This window comes from Esox lucius, chromosome 17, assembly GCF_011004845.1.
Source record: "Esox lucius isolate fEsoLuc1 chromosome 17, fEsoLuc1.pri, whole genome shotgun sequence".
Classification (NCBI taxonomy): Eukaryota; Metazoa; Chordata; class Actinopteri; order Esociformes; family Esocidae; genus Esox; species Esox lucius.
This window is the reverse complement of record NC_047585.1, coordinates 32,555,480-32,569,412: the sequence shown is the minus strand read 5'-3', so window position 1 is coordinate 32,569,412 and position 13,933 is coordinate 32,555,480. Positions and strand designations below refer to the sequence as shown.

The 13,933-nt window shown below is 41.9% G+C and overlaps 1 protein-coding gene across 1 annotated transcript in view; it reads right to left on the bottom strand.

Annotated features, from left to right (window-relative positions):
• The window catches only part of loxl2a (lysyl oxidase-like 2a), a 38,783-nt gene that overhangs the window by 19,981 nt on the left and 4,869 nt on the right, over window positions 1-13,933 (bottom strand). Inside the window, exons 3-4 of the mRNA XM_010881349.4 lie at window positions 11,285-11,460; window positions 101-309 (exon numbers count right to left, since the gene is read on the bottom strand). Of these exons, the coding sequence (XP_010879651.1) occupies window positions 101-309; window positions 11,285-11,460 (385 nt within the window). The remainder of the gene's footprint in view (window positions 1-100; window positions 310-11,284; window positions 11,461-13,933) is intronic.

Below are 13,933 nucleotides of genomic sequence, written 5' to 3'. Positions count from 1 at the left end.
TCCTCGACTACTCAAACAGATCGAGACAGAGAGAAGGAGAAGAAGATGAAACCTTTGAGAGCATTCAGGAAGTCTGCACGTCATGTCTTGCATTACTCACTTGTAGACTTTAGTGTTGTATCCTTTCTCTCCAGGGAAGCCGAACATCCCGCAGACAACCCGGCTGTTCATGTCAGTCCACTCCGCATCGCAGATTTGTCTCCACTTCCCACCGTCCTTCACCTCCAGGTAGCCCTCTGAAATAGGGATCCTTTTACGCTGGGAGTAGATGGCCCGGAAACGCACATCTTCCACCTGTACATTCAGACTCTGCAAGGCAGAGAGAAAGCATTCCCGCCAGGTATTGAGTCATTGTCAGATTTCCAATGGTTGAGTAAAACAATCCCAACAGTATCTTAATTCTAATGAATTCTTCAACAGTATCTTTTTCACTTAAAACATGCCAATGTGAACCTTGAAGGCTCGCCATACCCACTGAATGTCTGGAATTTCTAAAGGTGGTTGAATCCAAATCCAAATTGCGTTTATTCTACTATTAGGTTAACACATAGCAGAATTTCATTAGCTCCTAGTGGTAGACAACGTGTTTTCATTAACGTTTTAACAACTCGTTTCAACAACTTGCATTTTGTTTTAGCAGGAAAGATATTTCAACATCGGTGTGGGTTTGAGAGCAGAGTCTCACATTCACAACAGCGGTCTGTTGACGCAGGTAGAAACCATTAAACAGCGGTATACAGTGCACACCACAAAGACCTCCTGACACCTGAGGAGCTACAGTGCTCTGAAAAAAACTGAGCCCGTGTTCACGCTCACAGGCAACCAGACACATGCCCACCCTGCCAAAACACAGGTCTGCTCTCCAGCACACATACCCAAGAGATTCCTTCCATATGACATTGGCCAAGAATGGCAGGGTCAGAAACTTGCCCTTGGCATCCTCTGTCCTGGATGCGGTGACCAGTACACAAGCCAGATGGCACAGCCAGCCCCCAGCTGCTTACATGCCCCAACACCCAGTACCTCAACTCATGTCAGAACCTTAGCCATAGGATATCAGGACCTGGTACAGATCAACCAAAAGGTCAATGGTGGCAGAACAGACTTATCAACATGCAGATAACCTCTGAACCACGCTCATCATCAATCTCTTTTACTTTGTGACTTAAGGTTACGTACTTTTGACAGAGTACATTAGGTGTTGAGAGGATGAGAGATTTGGACTAGAGGAGTGGCGTGTTTATAATCATTCATTAAATGTACACTGAGCACACTGAGCCGCATGTTATATACTCAGTCTAACCCTTGGTTGGGCTAAATTGGTGGAAATCAGAATGACCATGGAGGGCTAAACCTCTAAAAGCTGCTCTGCTAAGCCATGAATGCCGAGCTCAGCCTTTTCTCCCAGGACCATTTGCTTTGAATAAAAATGGGGTGGTTTTCCTCAAATGGCGTCAGCCTCTGGGAATGTTCGGATCCCCTCCTCACCAAAAACGTAGCGGTGGAGGGTAGGACATGACTGAGCATGTGACAGTTTTTACAGTGACTCCAGTCACCCAACTGCTGACCACGGCAGCCAGAGCGGAAAGAAACTGAATGAATTGAATCCTGACAGTTATTACCATGAATTTCCGTCACCACAGAAGACCAAGACAGGGCATAGGTGGTCATGTTGTCATGGGCAGATAGCCATAAGAGCACTCTGTGGTGCTAGACATCAGACTGGGGAATGCTTCTGTCAGATGGAAATACATGACGACAGCCGGCTGGGTGGAAATGGAGGCTCTTAGAGCCGTCTCATCAGTGTTTAGTTTGGATGGAGTGGTCCAAAGGGAAACCAAAGGGCAGCCACGGTGAGCTGAGGTGGGGCTACGGGGCATACGCCCACTTCCATGAAGACCACCAGACATAAACCAGACATAACTCCGACAACAGACAGTTTGCTCAAGGCTCACCAAAGGCTTGGGTTTGGAATGAAAATAAACAGCTGATCAAACATAGAAACTATGTAGAAACCTTATAGAAACCAAAACATTGTTGGATTGAATCCCTGAGCCGTCAATGGAAAAGGTGTTGGTCTGTTCATGGGCAAGACAACTAAATCTACAGTAAATGCTACTAGCCAACACAATTTGGAAGGTTTGGGTTAGAAGTCCCATTTCCCTTGGATCTTTTGTTTGATTGAAGACTTGTTGACTTTATTCTTGAAGTGGGATTTTGCCTAGTTCGTGCCATAAACAAATGGGTCCAGGCACAAGGGTCTTCGGTACAGCAGAACAGACGTTCTGAGAGTCAAGAACAGTAGATATGCAGAAACCCAGTCACACTCCTTTGCTTATGGCAGGAATTGTTTTGACATGAAAGTGTAAATACAATGTTGGACCAACAGGGTGAGCTGGCAGCCAAACTGATATGTGAGTAATCCTGAGATTGAATACTTCAAGATGCTGTATTCTGAGGCCCCCCAAGTGGTGCAGAGGTTAAAGCAGTTTGTCAGAATGTTGCCTCACTGAACTATGCAGCCTGACATTTTAAGCACTTGCACATTTTTTTACTTATTATATGACTCATAAATAAATTAAAATATCAATGTAATTTTGCAGGAGTTGATCATATAAATGGATGACAGAGTACTCTGTGGACCGTTTTTTAACAACCACAGGCAGGAATTATGAAGGACCAGGGGAGAATCAGTTGGATCATTAGTACAAACACAAGTGTTTGTGTGTTAGTGGGAACTGCTTGGCTCAGCGGACACCTCAGGAAACAAATATGTAAATAAACGATTAATCCATTTGACCTGTTTGTTCCAAACCAGTCAGTTTTCATCTGTGAAACATTTATTTTTCATCAAGCAAACTTGAGCAGACCTTTATCCGACCTGTCAATTTTTTTTTTTTAACTGATTACCCGTTCAATGAACCCAAAGTGGAAATTGTACTACTGGACTGGACACATGCACATGCCAGTTAGACATTTTAATTCAATACCCTGCTTGTTACCGAACCACCACCAGAAGTCATCTGGAATAGGGGACAATGTTTTGTGAATGGGTTTCCTATCCATCTTTAGGGGTAGGTGTGTGTGTGTGAGTCTGTGTGTGAGTCTGTGTGTGTGTGTGTGTGTAAACTTCAGACACACCAGTCAGCTGAAAATACTGTGCATTTCTTTTCTCTTATTCATCCCCCTGCCTGTGCTTCACATTGAGCTTACACGTGCCTGTCTACTTCCACTAAACATGAGGGAAATTAATGGTAATCCTGCCCACAGTTTAGTAGCAAAAAAGGCAATTAATTATTTGAAATGGCATTCACATCTGCCCCTAACCCAGCGTTTCATAGACTTCCACCCTGACTGGATTGAAGGAGCTAGCTACGTGAACCTCTGCATGTATGTGTCTAGAGTGTCTGGAATATATATTCTTGTGTAACTATCTGCCCCTAACCCAGCGTTTCATAGACTTCCACCCTGACTGGATTGAAGGAGCTAGCTACGTGAACCTCTGCATGTATGTGTCTAGAGTGTCTGGAATATATATTCTTGTGTAACTATCCCACCGAGACTGAAAGTAGAAGGAAAACACTGTTGACCATAGACACTTGCCAAGACTGGGCCCACTACTGCTGCCCCCCACTCCAAAAAAAACAGATGGAGGCCAGGCTTTCTCTTATAGAACTGCTGTTCCATGTGAGAGACACAGATTCAGCCTCAACCTTTCAGTCTTAACCTTTCAGTCTCATCTCTCCAGCCCAAGGGTATGCAGGTGAACAGCAATAGATAATCACCTTTTCTGTCTCAGCCTACTGTCTCAGGCTAGTTGGTCTGCTGGGATCCCCTCCCTGTAAGTCCATACGGGAACTGAGCCCCTGGCTTACTCTGCCCCTGTATGGGGCCATCTTTTGACAGGATTCCTGTCTTAGTAACCAGTATCTATGCTGCATGACTCTGTGTGCTGGAGGGCTGAGGTCAGTCAGTCCTACAGTTATTTCTCCTGTCAGGCGTCTTGGTATGCTCCCTCTAGTTCTTCCATCTTCTGTCTTATTCCAGGAGAACATTAACCAATAATAATAATAATAATAATATATTCAACTTGCATTGTAATTCATTACATAAAGCAACAACAGCAAAATCAAGCAATTTAAATGAACAACAACCACCAGATTATCATTAATAATAAAGACTACAGGTGATCAAGAAAGAGACAATGGTTGAGAAAGTTCATGGTTAAAGTCAGAGGTAGGAGGTGGTCAAAGAGGACCAGGCTGTCACGTTTTATGAAGGAGCAGGACACAATTGCAGAGTAATAGTAATAAAGACATTCAATTCAACGAGTTACTTCATCATGACAAGGCTTTACAAAATGTAATAACACGGGAAACTGGAACGTAAAACAAGAAACAATGACCGACATAAAGACAGGGAACTAGGTAGACTGAATAGCAAGGCGTTAAGGGTAAAATGAGACGCAGGTAAGAAGACTAAAGAAAGGTGAAATCAATAAGCTCAAAACTGAACATAGAATCACAATAACTAGAACCTAAAAACACTCAACATAGAACTATAACAACTGGCATGGGATGGGCCGTGCCTGGCTATTACACAGGCAAACAGCAAGTTGTCTTCATGAAGGCTTGCCATCGATGCCTTATTTGGCCAACACTGACTAAAGATGGGATAAAAGTAATGTTACATATTACCTGCCTGAATTATTAGATTTCCTGCTCAATACCTTGACAATTACTTGACATTAACCTACTAGAAAATGGTCTCTCTCCCACAATTCATTGTTTCTGTGGAGCTGACGTTTAGTGAATACTTTCATAATTCAACTGCATGTAAACACTTACAATCAAAATTTAAGCAAACCATTTAGCCATTTAATAATGCCCTTTGTCTCCCAGCAATCACCAAAAAGGAGCAGTTAAAAAGAGCCCCTCATTCGCGAATGACCCCTCACTAAAACACACATTCAAACCGAACAGGAGACTCTGTCTGGGCAAGCCTTTCCTGTGTTACCCCTTTCCCCCTAGCCCCTGGGCATAGATCTGTGGTGTAGATTCATCAAGGCTGAAAGACTTCACATTGACGTTCACAACTTGCAATAAGTCCTAACCCTTGAAATGTAATGTAATGCAGCTGTGGAACACGTGAGGCAATAGGGAAGGCGGGACAAACAGACAAGCTGGTCTGACTGGCCCGTCGCCGCAGAGGGAATCAACCCTCTAATACACGTTCCTTGTTCTTCAGCCAAACGTGCAACACCCCCTTTCCCCCCTCCCATACCCGGCTCCTCTGAAGCTTCACTCAAACCCTTAAACCCCTAACCCCCCCCCCCCCCCCCCCAAGTCCCATCTTGTCACACAGAACTTGAGTTTGATGAAGCTCAAGTTTCTTTTTGTTGCACAGGAAGAATGTGAAGAATCAGATTTTTGGGAATGGACACCTCCGGTTGCCCTGTGGAAAACTGTGCCCCCCCACCCCCCCTTAAGCTGTATAGGAACCTCAAAGGCCCGCAATCAAAACGTTGAATTATTAGAACAGGCTGCTAGGCAGTAGGCTGACAATGTTTGTTACGGATCAACGGATACCATTGTCATCTGCATCTATGTTAGCATCTGATGCTTAGCTATTCTTATGAAAGTTCTTCACATCATCGCATCTTAACTCCTACTTGGAGAAGATCTCTTGTTCAAAACATGCAAAGTCTTGGGGCGTGCAGTGAGACCCGTCAAAACATGCAAGGAAACCGTCCCTAAAGGCTTAGACACAGTGCTCAAAAGAGTTTTTAAAGTTGTGGGTGTGTTATTGGCAAGATAAATGCTGAAAATTCTCATGCTCATGAAGCATTATCAACACTATAGATACATTACAGCTGATCAACTCATTAAAGAAACACTAATGATATACCTCCTAATTAAATAATAAAACGATCTATATTGACAGTACATCGTAGTATACAGATAGTATCCCCGCCCCACATCGCCCATGTTGGCATGAAGTAACACGTGTAGGATTCCCCCACAATGTGACACTGGAGCAGGCTTCTCCTAGCTTTTCTGAGAGACAACTCCCTAGGCCCCTTGGCAAATGGCTCCATGTCTGAGAGCCCCTTGGCAAATAATAATATAATAATAATACATTATATTTATATAGCGCTTTTCAGGGACCCAAAAATGCTGTACAGTAGTGACATGGAACACAAAACAAACAAAGATTGAGAGTGTGGGATTTGGCGTGGCTATGGGTAGGCGATTTTGAACAGATGAGTCTTGATGCGTTGCTGGAATATGGGGATAGTCTCAGAGTCACGGATGGTTTTGGGGAGAGAGTTCCAGAGCCTAGGAGCAACCCTTGAGAATGCCCTGTCACCAAAGCCTTTGAGCTTGGACTTGGGGATTATGAGGTGGCCTGTAGTACTGGAACGGAGTGTGTGTGTTGGTTGATATGGAAGAAGAAGGTCAGAGAGGTAGGCAGGGGCAGTATTGTTTAGGGCTTTAGGAGGATCTTGTAGTTGATGTGTTGGGAGATAGGAAGCCAGTGTAACTCACTTATAGGGGTGATATGCTGCCGGGACTCTGTGTGAGTGAGTAGTCTGGCCGCAGAGTTTTGAACCATTTGGAGCTTATGGAGGGATGTAGATTTGATGCCGGTAAGTAGGGGGTTGCAGTAGTCAAGATGGGAGGTAATGAATGCATGTATTAGGGTTTCAGCAGCAGGACGGGAGAGGGAAGGTCTGAGTTTGGCGATGTTGCGAATGGCTCCACGTTTGTCATGCCATTATTTCCATTAGCAAATCCAGCATTACATGAGCTGCCGGCACTGTTGAATCACAGAAAGTTAGCTAATGATAAACAATGCTTCCAGTATGTCACCTAATTTTAGGTCTGAAGAGAGACAAACCCCCTTCAATTAACGTCATTTGCTTCATTCTTAAGCTTCTGGTAGCATTGGATTGACGACAAACAGACTGACAGCACAGACAAAAACGATCACAACTCATATAAATCACTATTGTAAACAGACACAGAAGCCCAGTGTCTTGCACAGAAGACAGATCAGAGAAGGTCACCATTAGACGGCACTACAAAAAGGCGGTGAATTAACACATACAAAAAGCCTGAAGTAGCGCTGAATACCAAATCAATTCTAAGGACTGAGAAATGCTACACATGGTAGTCCCAGTAACATGAGAAGGAAATAGGCACAGGCTACTATATCATTACATTAAATTGTGTTTCTACGATTATTGAGAGATTCAGAAAATTCCTAAAATTATGAAAGGAACACTTTTGGTTAACAGCAAAGCTGTCTATAATACAGACAACCTAATAAATATGGTAAAAACTGAATTTCATTGCCAAATCTATTCTTTGCTGAAAATGAAGTAGCACACAGAGTACACAACCAACAAACAGAGAACCCTAGAAACATCCTCAAACCTCCACCTGGTTTTATAAAACACTCTACTTCAGAGCACGACAGAACATCATTTAGGAATTTCTTTAAAGAAATATGAATAACTGAGCTGGCATTTAGCATGTCTGTGTCTGGTTGTGCCTAACTAGGCTACATAAACACATATTGACATAGTTGGGTCTGGGTGTGACCTGGCTGAATACCTTGAATAGAATATCACTTCATCCCATGAATGAATGGGAAACAGTCAGTTACAGGGGCTGCCTGTGCTGGGTTGGGGCATAAAGTTAGGCCAAGGTACAGGGCCAAACAAACACCTTTTCCCATTCCACCCCCCAGCTATTTGAAAGACTGGTAAGTCCAGAACAATATTCCCAATTTTGGGACACCTAGTCAAGCTGTTCTGCTCTTAAAACCACCATGTGGTACTGCTCATTTAAAACCACTATGTTCTTCGAGGACAACGCATTCACTGGCCAAAAACCACAACTGAGATCTTAGGCGTCTGACTGATCTCTAACCTTGCATACAGCTGAGCGAATCAGGATCTGCAAATATCAGGGTAAATATCCACTTACTCAGGAAATATGCTAAATTGCACACATCGAGGGGGAAAAATCACAAAGGGAGGTTTGACGCTAAGTGATCTATTAAACATGGTTTGATTGCCATGCTAGAAGCTTAACAATAAATTTCATTTTATAAAGGGTTCATTAAAGAGAATTTGTTAAGTCTTCTACTCCACTGGCTCTTGTCCTCCACTTTTTGCTCTTATCCTCTCCCAATCATTTCATGAGAAAGACTCACAGGCATTTAAGAAGTACTCCCGACTCTTGTTATCCTATGATGTCCAGTGAAAACATAGACACTAAGGAGAATCCACCAGAATTGGAATCTGGATAACAGTGCCAGTTACCTAGTCTAGCAGTCTAATGTCACTATCCTGCTGCTATGAACTGTAAACTGTTAAAATGACAAAGCACATTTCAATGAGTGGACACTCATCTTTAGATGGTTTTAAACTGCTTAAAACAAGACAGGGAACAGATATAGAATCATACACAAACTAAAACGGCGTTGAACAAAATGCCCATCGGCCGTCATTGAGCACCTTTCAGTCATACCATCCCAGCTGCTTTGTCAGGTTGCTAAAGACTCACTAAACACTGCCGAAAGCCCAGGGCTGGTGACATCAAATGTAATAATATTTTCACTGATTAATGATATTCACACAATTTTAGCTGAACGGCAGCTTACCGTAAAAACCCTAAACCAAGTCATTTCGGACTGCTGCTGTCACATCCGCCATGTTAATGTGTTCTTTAAAACGTCAGTAGAAAATACTGTTTCCAATGAAAAAGTAACGGAAAGAAGCCAATTTTGGAAAAAGGCAATGGGAGATCCATGCTTATCTCCAGTGGCCAGATTCTGAGTGTACACCAATGAACAAACTATGCAAGTTTGTTTAAAGGTGTGATTTGACATGACAGTGAAATGTGCAGGTACTGCAACGTTTCACAAACATGTGGGTGGTGGTCCAGTGCTCCGGGCTGGTGCTTCCAGGACACAGGTTCTACTGCAGCTTGATGTCCTGCCCACTGCTCTTTCAACATAGACACTCTATATACCCTTCCCCACTTTTCTGTCCCATGTGGTAGGAAATAACCCCTCCAACCCCCCCAAAAAACGAATGACTAATAGAACCAATAAATCATATTTACAATGTTTATTTTGACGTGTTTTTCATAAATCTGAAAATATAGGAAACCTTTTTTCTGACATGAGTAGACATATACCACAGCAACAGTACCTAGCTTAATTTGTTTATTTGCCCTCTTTATTTTCTTTAATCGGAGTAATAACAGCCGATTAAGGAACTGATTTGAAATTACATTTCAGTTTGAAGTAAGTACGTTTTAAAATGCATTAAGAAAAGTTTGGGAAGTTCTGGACAACAACTGGCTGCATCCTCTGTGTAGAAAACAGCATCTCAAGTCTGATTTACTGCCCGGGGAACAGATGAGTACTGGGGGAAAGCAGTAGACGTGTCTTCCTGAAAGTATTATCTTTATGGAATGGGTTCATCATATACAGTATAGTTGTTTAAACTGCTAAAAGGTTAGAGTAACATTTGTAATAAAACCTCAGTTTGCAATTCCTAGTTTGGGAAATGCTGCTCTATGCCATTCAGCAAGATCTTGACCGACATGGTGAAACACAAGTCACTGGATGAGCTAGCCTCATGTACATTTCTATATCAAGCTATTTCTGATTGTCTGTAAAATAGAGGGCAGAAGTTTTTGGTAAGTGATGAAGTCTTCGGTGTGAAACCATGAATGCTCCCCTTCCCACACCCCTCTCTTCTGGACTATGAACCCACATAATATAGATACTCTCACCACAGGACAGGGCATTCCCCTTCTGACTGTGTTTGTGTCTGTGTGTGTCGGCGTGTGTGTGTGTGTGTGTCTGCCACAATGTCGTAAACTACTCCATACCATTCATCAGTCTGTGAGTCACCTGGTTAGAATCCCAGACACCAGAGGGGTCTTGAAGGGGCCGTCACCATGGTTACACACAAAAAAAGGGTCTACTGTGGTCAAGTCATCAGGACACGAGGGACTAGATTGCACTAAGCTCAGATTTCCCTGGTTTCCTGTTTTAGGTGAGTGTGTTGTGTCTTTTGTATGATGTCATTTTTCCGCTCAAACCAGATTGCTCCCACTTTCATAGTGTGGTTCAGTTTGGTGAAATCATTTCAATAACTGGGACTGATGTTAAATTTGCCTAATTCAGTGAGTTCATGGCACTCAAAAGTCAACTCAAAATAATGTACAGCTAATCTAAAACCAAGACTGCTTTTATGACACCTAATAAATTGCCATCATTACAGCTACATGGAGAAAAACGAAAGTCTTTCAAGTTTTAAAGAGTTGTGGACAATGAAAGAAGTCAAAAACCCTCTCGAAGAACAAACATTGCCAAACAAAATGTCTGTGTGGGTGCCAATTGACCTTTTTCTACAGTAACACTTGGAGGAGTCATCCTTACAAAAACATGCCATACCTATAATCCCAACACTGCTTGAGTGGATGGAATGTGATGTGATTTTTCATGAATGTCTTATAAAGATAACACAGACATCCTCCTGTATTCATCACTCCCTCCTCCCTGCCCTCCCAACTATCTACCTACACTTCCAACTCAGCCTCACATGAAAGAAAACTGGGTTTGACCAAAGGGTTCACATGTTTAGAGATATATTTTAAGAAACCTTTAAGCTTTATTAAAGAGATACTGTGGGTAAATATAAAGGAAATATTTGTTGGCCAGATTCAAAACCATGCCAAGGCAGAACATGTTCACCAGAGGAAGCTGCCCAGAACGCTGGAATATTCGAGGTCACAATATCTGAAATGTACTTAGAGTTTTTACCTTTAAATTCTAACTTCAATCCCTAGCTATTTATCCACATAACCCCAATTTTTTTATAATTGCTACATAACAGCAACCAACATATGCAAAGACACAGAGCCTGGTTCCTCTCTTGGTTTCTTCCTAAATTTCGGCCCCTCTTAGGGAGTTTTTCCTAACCACTGTGCATGGTTGTTGCTTGCTCCTTGGGGTTTCAGATTGGGTGTTTTGTAAAAGCACTTTGTGACAACTGGTGATGTAAAAAGGGCTTTATAAATACATTTGATTGATTGATTGATCGACAACACATTGGATGGTGTGTGTACAATGTACAGCCGTGTGTGCATCTGTAATGTGTGGGCATATATGTGGTTTGTGTGAACCTACGTGCCGTTATACCGTGTGTGTATGTCGGCATTTCAACTGGCTGGCATGTCTATGTTTTTAAGCTTACCTCAATGTTGTTGGTGAGGGTACTGATGAATTTGAAGCCAGGGATGCGTCTCTGGCTACATACCACCCCCACATCCTCAGAGTGTTTGCAGTCAGACACCCCAAAGCCATTGGACTGGCACTGGGCCAGGGTACTCTCCTGCCCTGTACAGTGGACGTTGTCCAGCCAGATCCGACCTACAAACGATAAGGAACAGAGATTTAAGACTTAAGAACAGAGTTTATAAGACTGCTGAACCCTTCCCAAGACTGACAACTAATATCCATTTTAAACAGAAAACACCTTTGTGTGACAACTAACTCAGTAACTTCATCCTTTGGATTACTCAAAATAAGTAATTTAACAAACTGTTTTTGCATGCATTACAGAAATGTATATCCCCAACATACACTTAAAAATTATCTGAAAATATCCATGCATACAAAAACCCATCCTAAATATGCTAACTTTCTGTTAGACAACAGATACCACCCTCCCTCTCTTCCTTCAAAGTCACGAATGACACCAAGGCTGACACTAAGTATTCCCAAATGTTTTAACCTGTTTTAAGAATCTAACTGTAAAAAAATCTAAAAACTGTATAACTGTAACAATTGCATTTTTCCACTTAATCTTTGTAACCGTCTTCTATCCAACCTTGACAACAGAGAAATTACAGTATATCAATCCAATCCAACTACAGTACAAGGATATTGATCATCTGTCCGTCCTGTCATGTGCAGTACAGCTGTGTGGGCTGAGAGAAACCACATCAATCATGGAAACAAGAAACCTAGTTCAGCCGGCCTGCAACAGAAAGTGTTGATCATGGCTGCCCTCTCAAGATTCTAATCTAGGTCACCCACTTGAAAGGCTGTCTTTAACCACAACACCACAGAGCTGACCATTTGCCGGATGTCAGTATAGCATATTGACATTATATAATGTTGTCATGTATTAACATCACGTCAAGTTTAAATATTTCGTTAGACACCATTAACCATTGTGTTAAACTGAGTAACATTTCTTATGAAGTTTACCTCCACCACAAATAGCATCTATTAACTGTATGGCTCTTGCCACTGGCCGTTTGAACAGTTTTTTTGTCATTCGTGAATGACATTGATACAATAACTACTATATCAATATAGGTGACGATAACAGACTTTTACGTCAAGTGAAAAGAAGAGAGAATCATGTAGCCAGCGAAGTGTTTGACTATCCTGAAGAAAGACATAATTCAAAAATCCACCAGAAATAGTCGCAATATAACAGTAAACTAGTGTTGTCCGTTATTCTAGCAGGAGCATATTATACTAGCAGCTAACTCAGATTTTCTTCTTTCAAAATAAAAGCCATCATTGAATTATATAAAGCAATATATATTTAACAATCTAGTCTGTCAATCTAGTCTGTCATTTTATGTTTAATGTCCGTTCCAATGTTGTTGTTGTCTGTTATTTTTTTTAACATACTAGATTGTTAATTATATGGCCGTCTAAATGTCAATGATGGCTTTTATTGTGATAATGAAAATCTGAGTGCTACCAGAATAATATCCTGCTGCTAAAATGACGCTAATGAAGCATAGTTTAGCCATCACTTCAGTAGTTTCAATTTAGGCTTCCCGTAGCTACAGAAGGTTGTAACCAGCGAAGTTTTTGTCTATTCTAAACAAATCCTCTTTTACCACTGGCCGTTTTAACAGCTAATTAGCCATTTGTGAATGTCATTGAGTATCTATCAATATAGGTGACGATATATTTGTAACTGACTTTTTTGTCAAGTGAAAAGACGAGAGAATCGTGTAGCCTGTGAAGTGTTTGTCTATCCTGAACAAATCCTAATATCCACCAGAGCAGTTTTATTTTAGGCTTCCTATTACGTATCTACATAAAGTAACAGACAGTGAATTGTTTGTCTGTCCTGAACCTCAGGCATCATGTGTTTGACTACTACAGGAGACTGAAGATGTACTATTCCATGCCAGAAACAGTCACAATATAACCATATACAGTTTCAGCCAGCAACGTTTTCATCAATACAGAATAAATCACAATGCGCACTTAGCAGAGATACGAACTCAGGACCTATAATCCACAAGTCTGCTTCTCCAACCACTGCGCTATTTAACAAGGGACAGTCAGTCAGGAGTCAAACGCGGGACCTGTTGTTCCGTAGCCTGCGTTGCTAACCACTACGCTATTTAACAAGAGGTAGTCAGTCACTCAGTCAGTCAGGGACAGACTCAGTAAAAGACATTCACTCTTCTAGGCCGGCTCCGCTTACGCGGTCCAGCAAAAACATGCCCCTTCATTTATTCTTACAACAACTTCTTTAATGTGTATATTTCCTTGGATACACAGTGGCCTGGCTAAAAACATGCCATTTATAGAGCGTTATGATAATGTTCTTTTCAGGTTATGATAATGTTCTATTCAGGTTCTGATAGGGCAGGGGTATCCAACACTTACACTCCAGAGTCTGCAGGCTTTCTGTTCTACCTCACCACTAACTGCACCCACCAGGTGCACCCAAATGGTGTGGAAATGGCCTTGATGTCTACAGTTGAGTGTGACAGTCACAGGTCATACTAATGACTGTTAAGGCTCAACTTATACTGTCTGAGACAAAATACAACATTTTCCAGCTCAAAATCAGCTACTCCTC